A 15186-nucleotide genomic window follows, 5' to 3' on the forward strand; every position below is an offset into this window, starting at 1 on the left:
TTTGTGTTCACTAATCCTCTGGAAACTAATTCTTTGCAGCACTTCTGGTAGTATAATCTTTTATTAATGTTTTTTAAATTTATTTTTAATTTTTAAGTTGATATATTTCTCCATTAAGTATAGCTTAGTGGTTTCATTCACCATTGTATACCCAGCACCTAACATAGTACTTAGCACAGACATGCTTTCATACTAAGTATTAATATTTAGTAACTTATTGAGAGGGGCTAAAGGAACTAAGCAGGATGGATAAAAAATTCCCTGTGATTACTGTGATTGTCTGCATTTAAAGAGACCTAATAATTACAATATGGCCTTTGAAAACTCTGACTTAAAAAAATACGTTATTTAATTTCTTTGAAAACAAGTGTGTATAAAAGCATCCAGCAAGGAAATTCCCTAGTGGTCTAGTGGTTAGGACTCTGTGCTTTCACTGCCAAAGTTTGTGTGTGTGTGTGCTCAGTCACTCAGTCATGTCCAACTCTCTGTGGTCCCATGGACTGTAGCCTGCCAGTCTCCTCTGTCCATGGAATTTTCTAGGCAAGAATACTGGAGTGAGTTGCCATTTTCTAATCCAGGGGATCTTCCTGAACCAGAGATTGAACCCACATCTCTTGCATCTCCTGCATTGGCAGACGGATTCTCTTTCAGAGGGCTTGAGTTCAATCCCTGGTTGGAGAAACTAAAATCCTGCAAGCGTACAGCCAAACAATCAAAAAAAAAAAAAAAATGCAGCAAAACAAATATGTGTCCTCAGCGTTTAGGAATTTTTCCCATCCTAGTGTGTCGACTGAAATAAAAACATACCATGTGAGAGCTGTGAGTTGCAGTTTTATTTGGGGGCTTATAAGGGCTTCCCTTGTGGCTCAGCTGGTAAAGAATCCACCTGCAATGCGGGAGACCTGGGTTCAATCCCTGGGTTGGGAAGATACCCTGGAGAAGGGAAAGGCTACCCACTTCAATGTTCTGGCCTGGAGAATTCCACGGACTATACAGCCCATGGGGTCGCAAAGAGTTGGACATGACTGAGCGACTTTCACTTTCACTGAGAACGATAGCCTGGATGCAGCCTCTGAGATAGCTGTGGGGAACTGCTCCACAGAAGTTAAGGGGTCTCCCATCAGCGTATATGTGATACTGGAGAAAGAATACATTCAGTCAAACACATGTCTCGTAGAAAGTTGCTGAGAGTCATAAGGCAGGGCTATCTAAGTTAGTGCTTTTCTAAGTATGAGAGGGTACAAGAATTTGGGTTCATAAAATTGTCTCTTGAAAATTATCTCTGAAGGCCTGTTCTGCCAGTTTCTCCCAGCACACAGTGCCTTGTTCCTGAGCTCTGCCCTGAGCTCTGTTCAGAGTGTGTTGAAGATCAGTGATTACCAGGGCTAATCCCTGTAGGGCCAGATGGTGAGTGATATTCTTTAGTTGACCCTAGAAAAATTTATCCTCAAGGCAACTTGGAAGGGATAACTAGGCAGGAATCTATATTGATTTTCTAGAGCTGTCATAACAAAATACCACAAGGTGGGTATTAAAAAATAAGAGAAATTTATTCTCTCTCAGAGTTCAGGAGGCCAGAAACCTGAAATCAAGATGTTAGTAGGGTTGGTTCCCTTTTAGGGGCTCAGTGGGAGAATCTATTCCATGCCTCTCTCTCAGCTTTTAGTAATTCTTGGCATTTCTTGGCTTGTGGTGGCATAACTGTAATTTATGCCTCTGTTGTCACATGGCATTCTCCCTTTCTAGAAAATTTATCTTCAAGGAGACTTTGGAAGGAATATCATTCAGTTCAGTCGCTTAGTCATGTCCAACTCTTTGCAACCCCATGGACTGCAGCATGCCAGGCCTCCCTGTCCATCACCAACTCCCAGAGTTTACTCAAACTCATGTCCATTGAGTCAGTGATGCCATCCAACCATCTCATCCTCTGTCGTCCCCTTCCCCTCCTGCCTTCAATCTTTCCCAGCATCAGGGTCTTTTCAAATGAGTCAGCTCTTCACATCAGGTGACCAAAGTACTCGAGTTTCAGCTTCAACATCAGTCCTTCCAATGAATGCTCAGGACTGATCTCCTTCAGGATGGACTGGTTGGATCTCCTTGCAGTCCAAGGGACTCTCAAGAGTCTTCTCCAACACCACAGTTCAAAGGCATCAATTCTTTGGCGCTCACCTTTCTTGATAGTCCAAATCTCACATCCATACATGACTAGTTTTTAAGTTTCATTAAAACTTTTAGGTGAAGATTACAGGTATTCAGTACATGGTTTATAATTTCTGTAGCAAACATTTGCCCCTGACCACACATATACCTCTATAATTTCTCTTGTCTTTGTCAAGGAGTATGTTTTTGTCTTTGTTAAATTATATATATATATATATATATTTTTTGTTGTTGCTTGTTTGTTTGTTTTAAAGATTTATTTATTTTTTGGCCACGCTGGGTCTTTGTTGTTGTGTGAGGGCTTTCTCTACTTGCAGTGATTGAGGGCTACTGTTTAGTTGCAGTGCACAGGCTTCTCATTGTGGTGGCTTCTCTTGTTGCGGAGCACGGGCTATAGGGTGCATGTAGACTCAGTAGTTGTGGCCCATGGGATCAGTTGCTCCATGGCATGTGGGATCTTCCTGGACCAGGGGTTGAACCAGTATCCCTTGCATTGCAAGCAGATTCTTTACCACTGGAGCACCAGGGAAGTCCTAAATGATATATTTTTAAAGAAGATAAAATTGTGACTTTTGTGGTACATGTGTCAAAGATTGCATTTAATTTATTAATTAATGAGAGAAATAGTGGATACTGCAAACCACTTCAAAAAGAAGTCAAAGTACCACACAATTATAAGTCAGAAAAGAAATGTTCAAATGAATTTACAAATAGATTCTAAACTATAGATTCTAGACTAACAAAACTGGTCATTATTCACAAAGTGAAAGTCGGTTGCATTCATTAGGACACAGTATGCCTTTCTATTCATATTGATTACTTGTGTTACTATGCATTTTCAATAAGTTAACTTTTGTCTCTACACATAATGTCTGTCATTGTACAAGTTCTCTCTGCAAAATAGCCTAATCAAAGCCAAGTACAATTAACATTTCTGTAGAATCATTCCCACAGGCTGTAGCATTCCACTGAAAGCGTATCTGTTGCCCATTTCAAGATCTTTTGCTGTTTCCCTAGTCTCTAAATAACAAAATTGAATGGATTAAGAAGAAGTACTGTCAGTTAAAACCAGCTTTCTACACCTCCATTCTAATTATAAACATAGTAGTGAATGCTCTCCCCAATAACTATGGGATTTTGTTGATGAAACTGTGTGCTGATCACATGTGGGCATTGATCAGACTATATCTGTATTTAGCTTCATCAATATGTGAATGAAAAATGTTGCCTGCCACGTCAGTAAACAAAGGATATTGCAGTCATCAAGCCACTACAGCCATCCCCAACTGTGAGCCTTGAGAAAACTCAGAATGGAGACAAATGGGCTCCCAGCTGCCAAGCCTTCAGCCACTGCAGCCACCGCCCAGCAGTGCACCCTGAGGGGACTCAGGATGGGGACCGGATACTGGACCTAGATAGCTAAGGTGCTTATCAAAGGAATGATTTCAGTGAGCCCAGGCTCTTGCATCTTTACATATATAGAAAAGCACAAAACTAAGTTGAGATATCTGGTTTTCTTTAATTAGTAGTAGTCATCGGTGTTGCAAAACTTCTATATATCTGGCTCCTCCCTTACCTCTTCAGGACAGTTTCTTAGAGCTATCTGAGAGGCTGCCTCCTGGACTTGAAGTCTTCAGAAAGTCTGCCAAATAAAATATAACTCTCAAGGTGGCTCAGACGGTAAAGAATCCACCTGCAGTGTGGGAGACCTGGGTTCGATCCCTAGGTTGGGAAGACACCCTGGAGGAGGGTTGCACTCCAGTATTCTTTCCTGGAGAATCCCCATGGATAAGGAGACTTGTGGGCTACAGTCCACGGGGTCACAAAGCATTGGACATGACTGAACAACTAAACACAGCACACACTCAACTTTTATCTTGTGCATATTTTTCAGTCAGCAAATATATGTGAGAATATTTTTAAGGAAAAAATCCTGCTCTTAGCCCTAAAATGGTCAATTTCATTTTTGCAGCCTTTATCCATATATACTGGTAAACTCACATGAACCGAGAAGATACTACCATTTTGTATTGTTTTATGGGTGCTGAGTTTTTTTTTTTTCTTTGTGACCCAAGGCGATAGTAACAATGATTTTTTCCCTTCCCAGTGCTCATAACTTACTGCCAGTTAAAACACCCCAAACCTTATGAAAGTAGCACGTTCTCCAAAGGAATCCAAATAACTTGTTATCATTATTTCTTTATACTTGAGACTTGTTACACCTTCAGCTAAAAAAAGTAGACTATATGTGAATTAACATAGTTGATTGTAGAACACCAACCCCTAACCTAATCTCTCTTCTATTACCTTAGTCATGCTGCTGCTGCTGCTAAGTCGCTTCAGTCATGTCTGACTCTGTGCAACCCCATAGATGGCAGCCCATCAGACTCCCCCATCCCTGGAATTCTCCAGGCAAGAACACTGGAGCGGGTTGCTGTTTCCTTCTCCAATGCATGAAATTGAAAAGTGAAAGTGAAGTCGCTCAGTCGTGTCCGACTCATAGCGACCCCATGGACTGCAGCCCACCAGGCTCCTCTGTCCATGGGACTCTCCAGGCAAGAGTACCAGAGTAGGTTGCCATTGCCTTCTCCTACCTTAGTCATATCTTCTTTTTTTTTTTTCAATTTAAATTTTACTTTTTTAATTGTAATGTAATTGGTTTACAATGCTGTGTTAGTTTCTGCTGTACAGTGAAGTGAATTAGTTACGAAAGTGTAGTCGCTCAGTCATGTCCCACACTTTGTGACTCCATGGACTGTATGTAGTCTACCAGGCTCCTCTGTCCATGGAATTCTCCAGGCAAGAATATAGGAGTGGGTTGCCATTCCCTTCTCCAGGACATCGTCCCAACTTGGGGATCGAACCCAGGTCTCTCACATTGCTGGTAAGTTCATTATCATCTAAGCCACCAGGGAACATATCCCCTCTCTCTCGGACCTCGCTCCCACCTCTCCCTCCCCAGCACCCCGCACCAGCATCCCTCCCGTTTAGGTCATCACAGCACCAAGCTGAGCTCCCGGTGCTATACAGCAGGTTCCCATTAACTGTCTGTTTTACACATGGTAATATATATATGTCAATCCCATTTTGTCTCAGTTTGTCCTACCTTCCTCTTCCCCATTGTGTCTACATGTCCATTCTAGATTCCACATATATGTGTTAATATACGATATTTGTTTTTGTGACTTACTTCACTCTGTATGACAGACTTTTAGTCCATCCACATCTCTACAAATGACTCTTTCATTCCTTTTAATGGCTGAGTAATATTCAATAGTGTATATGTATCACATTTTATTCACTCATCTGTCAGTGGACACTTAGGTTGTTTCCATGTCCTGGCTATTGAAAATAGTGCTGCAGTGAACATTGGGGAGTCATACCCTCATACCACGTGCTGTGTGGTATCTTGTCAACCAAATGACACAGACAGCATCAGTTTAGAAAACTGAATTCGGTTGGTACAAAAGTAATTGTGGTTTTGCATTGTTGAACTTTGCTGTTTGATATTGGAATACATTCTTAAGTAAATGTGATTATGTTATACACTATTTTAATGCACATTTCTCACTTTTTTTTTTTGCTAATGACTTAGTACTTGCTGTTTATATTTATTTTAGACTAGGGAAATGATGTTAGATAAAGCAAATTTGAACAATTTTCTTGTTCAAGTTCAAAATGGGTCGTAAAGCAGTGGAGACAACTTGCAACATTAGTGCATTTTGCCCAGGAACTGCTAAGGAACATACACTGCAACTGTGGTTCAGGAAATTTTGCAAAGGAGACGAGAGCCTTGAAGATGAGGAGCATTGTGACTGGCTGTTGCAAGTTGACAACAACCAACTGAGAGGATCATTGAAGCTGATCCTCTTACAACAACACAAGAAGTTGCTGAAGAACTCAACATCAACCATTCTATTGTCGTTTGGCATTTGAAGCAAATTAGAAAAGTGAAAAAGCTCAATAAGTAGGTGTCTCATGAGCTGACTGCAAAAAAAAAAGAAAATCATTTTGAAGTGTTGTCTTCTCTTATTCTATGTAACAGCAAACCATTTCTCAATTGGATTGTGACGTGCGATGAAAAGTGGATTTTATACAGCAATGGGAAACGACCGGCTCAGTGGCTGGACTGAAAGAAAGCTCCAAAGCACTTCCCACAGCCAAACTGGAACGAAAAAATGGTCATGGTCACTGTTTGTTGGTCTACTTGCTGCCTGTCTGATCCTCTACAGCTTTCTGAATCTCAGCAAAACCATTACATCTGAGAAGTATGTTCAGCAAATAGATGAGATGCACTGAAAACTGCAATGCCTGCAGCTGGCATTGGTCAACAGATAGGGCCCAGTTCTTCTCCATTATAGCATCCAACTGCACATTGCACAACCAATGCTTCAAAAGTTTAACAAATTGGGCCATTTGGGCCTCATCCGCCATATTCACCTGACCTCTTGCCAACTGACTACAACTTCTTCAAGCATCTCGACAACTTTTTGCAGGGAAAATGCTTTCACAACTAGCAGGAGGCAGAAAATGCTTTCCAAGAGTTCGTTGAATCTCAAGGCAAGGATTTTTATGCTACAGGAATAAACAAACATTTCTCATTGGCAAAAATGTGTCATTGTAATGGTTCTTATTTTGATTAACAGAGATATGTTTGAGCCTAGTTACAGTGATTTAAAATTCACGGTCCAAAACCACAATTACTTTTTCACCAACCTAATACTTCAACCAAAGACTTCGATAATAGAATTTTTGGAGACCTACTGTCATCACTTTTAAACAAGGGCATATATAGTAAGAAGTAAAATGTAAATGGATACTAATGAGAGTAAGGCAAAGGAAAACAATAAATTAATTGAAAAACAAAGAGTAAGGTAACAGAAAAAATTTGCAATTTATGCTAATCCCTTATTGTATAATTTATCAAAACAAGTCAAACTAGAAACAAGGAAGAATGTTTTAATTTCTTGAACCTTTAAATTGTATTTAGATTTTATTTAAATTTAAGTTGATACTCCTTGCCTTCTGCATTCCCAACCATCCTAGTTCTCTTTACTTTGTTCTACTCTTTTTCTATAACCCATATCACTATTTAACATATATGGAATTATTTCTAAAGTTTATTTTTTACTGTTTGTGTTCCTTCACTTGAATGTAACCTGTGAGGGCCAAATTTTTATCTCATTTGTTTACTCATATATATGAATGCTTAGAACAGTAGCTTGACACATAAGAGGCACCGAAATAAGCATGATTAAATGAAGTGAAGTGAAGTGAAGTCGCTCAGTTGTGTCTGACTCTTTGCGACCCCATGGACTGTATGTAAGCTACCACGCTCCTCTGTCCATGGGATTTTCCAGGCAAAAGTACTGGAGTGGGTTGCCATTTCCTTCTTCAGAGGATCTTCCCAACCCAGGGATTGAACCCAGGTCTCCCACATTGTAGGCAGACACTTTACCGTCTGAGCCACCAGGGTAAATGAGTAATTACTATCATGTTTTCACTACTGTCATATGAAGTAATTTGGATGACTATAATTTTCAGGTTTATGCTGAGTACTGAGAGAAAAGTATCTCAGGAAATAATCTGTAGACTCTGCATAGCTTTTCTACTCAGTGAATGTCCTGTTGAATTTGCTGGACTTGTGTTTTCAAATATTGTGTTTGTGATGCTTTTGGAGTTTCTTTTATTGACTTATTTCTTCCTTTTACCTCTCAGAAAACCACCTTTTTTGCTGTACATGTGTGTGGAGCTGTGCTCACATTTGGTATGGGCTCATTATATATGTTTGTTCAGACTATCCTTTCCTACCAAATGCAGCCCAAAATTCATGGCAAACAAGTCTTCTGGATCAGACTGTCATTGGTTATCTGGTGTGGAGTAAGTGCATTTAGCAGTATCCTTTGCTGTTACATGTGGCTACCCTTGAAAGGGAATTGAAAACAAAATTTAAGTGAACAATGTTGACATATTGTAAACAGGCCTTTTGTGGGTGAGCTTCTTGGTTTACTAAATCCTAAATTAATTTGAATCATGAATTTCAAATTTTTACTTGGGACCTGGTTACTGAGTGAGAAGCAAAGGTAATGTCTAGCCTGATCATATTCACTTCAAAGATAGGAAAGATGAGTTGATGCCCTCCTAAGAACAATTGTGTAGCAAAAGCTTATGATAGAACTAAGAATTTATTGAGCAGAGAGAGACTGACTCTGCAAAGCATTTCATAATAATCTGGGCACATTTAAAATTTTACTAACACCATGTAATATGAAGTCTTTAAGAAAGTGGGTTTGGGCCTTGGAAACAAATATATGTGTGATCCTTTTAGATCTCTGAAGAAATTTTTTTTTTTTTAATTTTGAATTTAACTTAAACTTACAGGTCTTCCTTGAGATTCTTCCTTGACTTATTTCTTTTTAATAGTGCTGACTTGCTCATCACTTTTGTACAATGGCAGTTTTGGCGCTGATATAGTACAGAAACTCCATTGGAACCCTGAGGACAAGGTAAGAACTGAGAGGCTAAAAACTTAGTTTTATGTTAAGGATGACTGTTTTGGTTGATTTTGATATATTTTTCATTTCACTACTAACATTGAAACTTTTTCAGTAGAATAATCAGTAATGTATTATTATATTCTATAAATGATAGAGTTTGTGTCAAACCCATCTATATTCTTTTGTCTCTTTGTGATCTGTGAATGTTTTCATGGCCTGAAGAGAACTGTGATGGCAGAGTTTTCTCAGAAATTGATTCCTCTAAATATGGATATAATATGCAGTATATTCGACTGACATGGTGAAGGGAATGGCACCCCACTCCAGTATTCTTGCCTGGAGAATTCCATGGACAGAAGAGCCTGGCAGGCTAAAGTCCACGGGGTCCCACAGGGTGGGACATGACTCAGTGACTGAGCATGCACACATACTCGGCCAAAATCTATTATTAATAGAATACTTGTTTTCAAGTTAAAAAAATTGCTTCTATTTTTTGTTATCTGGAAATTTATTATTATGAACTCTGCATTTGGATTCCAATATAGTGGATATCTGAATGGAGATAGTATCTTTGATCCTGAGAAAAAGGGAGGTGGGACATAAAATTGAGTGGGTAATACAATGAGTTTATCTGTTTTCACAAACCACTCAGGTGGCCTTTTATTTTAAATTAAATATAGGAATCAGCCCTAGAAAGGACATGATTGTGAAAGTGATTGAATGAAATAATTTACTAGATACTCCTAATCAGAATCTATATTTTAATGCTCAAAATGTAGTATCAAGTGTGTCATGAGCATCTTTTGCATGTGTGCATGTTCAGTTGCTCAGTCATATCCAACTTTTTGGGACTCTGTCGACTGTAGCTTGCCAGGCTTCTCTGTCCATGGAATTTTCCAGGCAAGAATACTGGAGTGGGTTGTCATTCCCTTCTCCAGTGGATCTTCCTGACCCAGGGATTGAACCTGCATCTCCTGCATTGCACGTGGATTCTTTACCACTGAGCCACCTATTAACCTGAGCATTGTTTACTTAAACTTTTTTTTAGTGGCATTTAGTGGCTCATTGTTCTTGCCTGGAGAATTCCAGGGATGGGGGAGCCTGGTGGGCTGCCATCTATGGGGTCGCACAGAGTCGGACACGACTGAAGCGACTTAGCAGCAGCAGCAGCAGCAATGGCTCATGACTTTGGAAAAGGCAATAACTTCTTGGTTGTAGAGTTAAGATCTCCTGTTCTTAGTTATTTGAATGAAAATTTTACTTGGTATAAATGAAAATGTGATAGGTCATTTAAGATGTCTCTAATGTCCACCTTTAATGCTAGAGATATGTTAAATTAATCAGGGGTTGATATTTCAGAATACTGATTGGTTTATAAATATTACCGGTTTTTTATTTGAGGTCATATGAATGAAATTTCACAGATCTGTTTTGTTGTTGTTGTTGTCACTTAAGGGTTATGTGCTTCACATGATTACTACGGCAGCAGAATGGTCTATGTCACTTTCCTTCTTTGGTTTTTTCCTGACTTATATTCGTGATTTTCAGGTAAGAAAATGTAGAATTAGATATATGCTGTCAAACTTCCTTTGGTGGAATAAGAAACTTTCTATAGACAACTTTCTCGCCTTTTCAAAAATTAACTTCTTAAGCAGCAAGCCAGAAGAGGAGCTTCTAACGTGATTTGTTTCTGTGCTTTGAGAAATAGTGTTCTGTTAGCAAGGTTAAGCCTTGAAAATAGGGTTGTTAAAACAATTAAATTGGCAGATATTCTCTCAGAGAGTTTTTATCAACTCAGGCTACATTTATATAGGCCATCCTCAACATTTAGTTTTATTGATTCTTCGTAGAAACCAGAGAAAACTTCTGAGGAAAGAAGCTTATTTTTCCCAATTCTGTTGGTACTACAGATGATACTTTTGGCAGTACAACAGCCATCTCTCTCTTGTTCCTCAGTAAAATTGGTTTACATTCCTGATCCTAAGATAGTCCCAGAATATATTGAACATGTGATCTGTCTTTAAGGAGCAAATTTCTATATGTAATTTTCTTTTCTGTTCCAGAAAATTTCTTTACGAATCGAAGCCACTTTACATGGATTAACCCTTTATGACACTGCTCCTTGCCCTGTTAACAATGAACGAACATGGCTACTTTCCAGGGATGTATGATGAAATGACAAAATATACCTTTGGTGATTATGATTCTCAGGGATTGGGGAAATATTCATGAAAGTTACTTATTCTGCTCTGAAATTTTCAACCATTTAATCAAGGCTGACAGTGACATGAAAGAATCCTGATAATCAAGAGACATGAATTAAGACATTTGATGTGATTTTAAAGGACATCTTCAAGAGGATCATGTAAAAACATTTATGCCTATACTTTTTTAGCCCAGAAAGTAAAACCAAAGGACTACAAAATTGTAGATTTTTTTCTACATCTTTTTTTTTTGTAAAAGAAACTGCCAGAAGTGCACCAGTCTGCAAAATCCAACTTTTCACATTTTTAAAACCATTAAAACTCATGTTTTGTTTAGAGCACTTATGTAAGAGAAATGTTTCAGAACCCCAAATAATTAGCAGTGCTCAACAGCTCCTTTAGAATTGGGTTTTGAAGTAATAGTTTTACCATATTAATACATTTCATATAATCTTTATAAAATTTATTTCTTCTGGAATCCAACTTTAAAGGGAAGTAGACCTGAATTCACATGTGCACTTTAATTGCTTAAGCTTTGCACAAGATATTCTGTGGATATTGATTTGATTCCTGCCACAAGGCCAGATACTATGCTAAATGGTCTATCACACATGCTTGCTCATACTTGTTTCATGAAGCTTAGTCTCTGATGTGAAATTTTAATTACTAATGAATGAGAAAAGTAGCTATAGGTAAATGTACTTCAGTTGCGTTTTGTATAAAACAGTGGTTAATGTTCCTACACAAGGCTGAGAAGTTTGTGAATAACAGCAAGTATAATTAATATAAAATAAAAGTCACCTCAAACTGCACTCAAAAATTTCTTAAGATTTCATTTATAGCAAATAATATTTGAAAAAGAAACCTTGAATAGATGTTGGACCTTTTTTAATGGGATGTGATCTTTGTAGAATCCCAATTCTAAAGGACAGAAACAGCAATCCAGAAAAACTAAGTGCAGAATAATTATGATACGTGCACCCACCAAAATAATTTTCTTTCTCTCTGGACATGCAAGTAATTGGAGCGCTTCTACTTGAATCCTTGTCTGTGCAGATGAAGAATGGTTTATGGATCCCAGATAAAATTCAGAAGAAGAAAACACTCATTTGGAAGGTGCCCAGTGACAATTGACTTGCAAAAGAATCTCTGAGGAAGATTAACAAGGTTTTTCTTTTTAGAAGAAGTGGGTCCATAGCCAGAATAAAAGATAAAATGTAAGAGGGAACAATTAAGCGAAGATGGTTATATGGTAGAACCGTAGAGCTCAATTATGAAAAGGTTGCTGGTTATAAAAAGGTAAATGTTTCTGAAGACTTCTGGACTTAACAGATAGAAAATGGAATACAATACTGTTTAGCTATATAAAGCAACAGTGAACATGGGAAACATTTCAGTAAACACCGATTGAAATCTACTAATCACTAGAAACAAATTTTCAGTACAAACCATAAAACATCTTTTTCATACCTTTGAACATCATGGTTTTCATCATGTGCAACCACATCTGGGAAACAGTATCTGGTCCTGATTGCTGTCCCTCAAGGAAGCTGTAATCCAAGTTGTGAAGGACCACAGTATGGTAAGAAGGAAGCAGATAAAATCAAAGTTCATAAAATTATAGTTTATGTGGGGGGAAGATGGCACAGGGAAGAACATGGACTTGTGCTTCCATATTAGAACTTAGAGGTACATTAAACATTAAGTTATTTTAAAAACAAAAAATATTACTTGAATAGTATTTTAATTTCATTATTTAACTTTTACCCTTAGAAATAACATGGGCTGAAAAATATGAATAAGTTTAAAAAGAGATTATAGATAGAAGTTTTTGAATGTGCCTTCATTCCTTATCTTAAGCCTGAAGTAGTGGAAGCTAACCATACCCTCCCTCAAAGTGTGCCTTGTCAACACTGTCAGATAGTAGTATTAATAGCTTGGATGAATGGGTAAGGTAGTTCAATTCAATTGATTTTGTTTTGAATGTAGACTTTTAAGAATGGAAGGTTAAGCTGACAAAATCAACAGATACTGTTTCCTGTGTTCTTGAAGACACAGCAAGACAACATTTCCCTTTTAGTTAAGTATAGGCAGAAGAATGAATTTTAGTCATGAAATGTAAATGAAATGGATGTGTCTCCTATTTCAGCATTATAATTTTGAAAAACAAGAATGCTGTTTCCCAATTTTTTTTCCTTACATCAGTTGTTTATTGATGAGAACAGGGTTTTAGGAGATGGCAGACTAACATGTAGGAGCCTGAACTAGTTCTCTTTTAATCAGCTTTTAGAATACCAACCTAGAGATCTACTATAATGTAAGAACTCTTTTTAATTATCCTACTTACCAAGATTATCTATTTCTAGGAGAATGTTATGCTGTAAATACTCAGTGGATTTATGAAAGAGAAAGATAACTTCTCTTGTACAGTGTTCTATACAGACTTCCATGAAATGAAGTTGAATAAATGTTGGATTGCTATCCCTCATATTGTCTTTTTTTCAACCAGCCAGAGTGCTGGTTTTTAAAACAGTGTGTTTATTAGAATGGTAAGAATGTAGAATAGATCTAAGACAAAGGAAAACTCTTTCTGAGGCATTATTGGTCTTAGCAATGTAAACAGTTGTGTCCTCCACAAGGCATGGTAATTTGAAATACAGTTTACCTGAGAGTTCACCTACTCAGAAGACTTGAACAGAATATAAAGAGAATGCCTCAGAAATTCTAAAATATACAGTTGGAATGTAGGGCAGAGAGAAATTCCCCGTGTTTGGATAACTGGCAGCTCAAATGAAAAGCACAAAGATTCCAGTAGAGTCAAGTGAATCAAACTAGCAGTAACAAAGCTCATCTCCACTTCAACTATAAATCATATTAACTAACCTTCCATTCTATATACCCAGCAAGAAAATAGGCATTCCCCATTTGGGAGGCAACTGCCATTTTTAATACCTACTGTTCTTTTATAGACTATATACAGCATATAGTCAGAACTTAATAAAATCATACAAAGGAGCAGAAAAATTTGATACAGACAGGAAATTGTCAATAGAAGCAAACTCAGAGATTGCTCAAATGTTGCAGTTATCAGAGGGAGATAACTATGATAAAAGTGCTGAAGGAGCTAGTAAAAAAAGTAGAAAACATGCATGAAAAGGGGGAATTTCAGCAGAGAAATGTTCATTTTGAAAAGCAAAAAAATTCAAGAATATGATATGACTATGCAGAAGAAAGGATTGGTAAACTTAAAGATAAGGCAATTGAAAGTATAGAAGCTGGAAACCAAAGAAAAAAGCAAAAATGAAAAGAATCAAATGTCTGAGTTTTGAAGGCAAAATTAAATGATCTTAATCTTATAATTGGGTTTCAGAAGAAGATAAAAATGGTACTGAAGAAATGTTTGAAAGGTATTGACTGAGGACATTTGTGAAGTTAATGGAAATTAACAGAAAATCAACAAAATCAAAAGTGAGACTTTGGAAATTATAAAATTGATAAACACCTAGCCCAACTGATTCACTGTACTGAATGGTATTCTCTGCAAAGTCACGTCCATTCGGAACTTCAGAATATGACCTTATTTGGAAATAGGATATTTCAGATGTAATAAGTTATGATGAAATTGACAAGCTGATTGTAAAATTTGGAAATTCACAACATCTAAAATAGTCAAAACAATCTTGAAAAGATTGCACATCTTAGGCTGTCTGGTTTCAAAATTTATTATAATGTTAAATGAAACAATGTAGTTATTGGCATAAAGATAGACCAATACACCAGTGAAATGGGATAGCGTCCTAAAATACACCATACATACATAGTCAGTTTATTTTCAGATGAAGTCCCAGGAAATGTAATGAGAAAAAAGTCTTCAACAACTGATGCTCTTACACCAGAATATCCAAGTGGAAAATAGTGAGCTGCAACATTTTTCTTGGTCCTGTACAGACTTATCAAGGTTTATCTCAGGCCTACAAGAAAAAGCCCAAATCATATAGCTTCTGGATGATAATTTAGGAAAATATCTTTGTGACATCAGGGGAGGCAAAGCTTTCTTAGCAACACAAAAGAAAATTATATGAAGGATTTTTTCAAAATTTAAGATTTCTGTTTATCAAAAGTTACCCCCCGGGGACTTCCCTGGTGGTCCAGTGGTTAAGAACCTGCCTTCCAATGCAGAGGATGAGAGTTCAATTCTGGGTCAGGGAACTAAGATGACACATGCTGCAGGGAAACTTAGCCCATGCATCGCAGTCACTAAGCCCAGGCACCTCAACTAGAGAGTCCACATGCCAGAAACTACAAACCCCAAGCATTCTGGAGCC

General features: G+C 37.6%; 1 protein-coding gene across 15 annotated transcripts in view; it reads left to right on the forward strand.

Moving 5' to 3' along the window:
- Window positions 1-13342, forward strand: part of DRAM2 (DNA damage regulated autophagy modulator 2) — a 30158-nt gene extending 16816 nt beyond the window's left edge. For 13 of the 15 annotated variants that reach the window (XM_081492763.1, XM_081492768.1, XM_081492767.1 and 10 more), the window contains 4 exons: window positions 7879-8056; window positions 8584-8666; window positions 10113-10205; window positions 10721-13342. In XM_081492763.1, the coding sequence (XP_081348889.1) occupies window positions 7879-8056; window positions 8584-8666; window positions 10113-10205; window positions 10721-10828 (462 nt within the window). In that variant the 3' untranslated portion in view covers window positions 10829-13342. Of the gene's footprint in view, window positions 1-4472; window positions 4730-7878; window positions 8057-8583; window positions 8667-10112; window positions 10206-10720 lie in introns of all 15 variants that reach the window. The other 2 variants (XM_081492774.1, XM_081492773.1) reach the window with 2 other exon arrangements.
- The last annotated feature ends 1844 nt before the right edge of the window (window positions 13343-15186 follow it).

Source organism: Giraffa tippelskirchi, chromosome 5 (assembly GCF_054371585.1).
Source record: "Giraffa tippelskirchi isolate mGirTip1 chromosome 5, T2T-mGirTip1v1.2.pri, whole genome shotgun sequence".
NCBI classification, from domain to species: domain Eukaryota; kingdom Metazoa; phylum Chordata; class Mammalia; order Artiodactyla; family Giraffidae; genus Giraffa; species Giraffa tippelskirchi.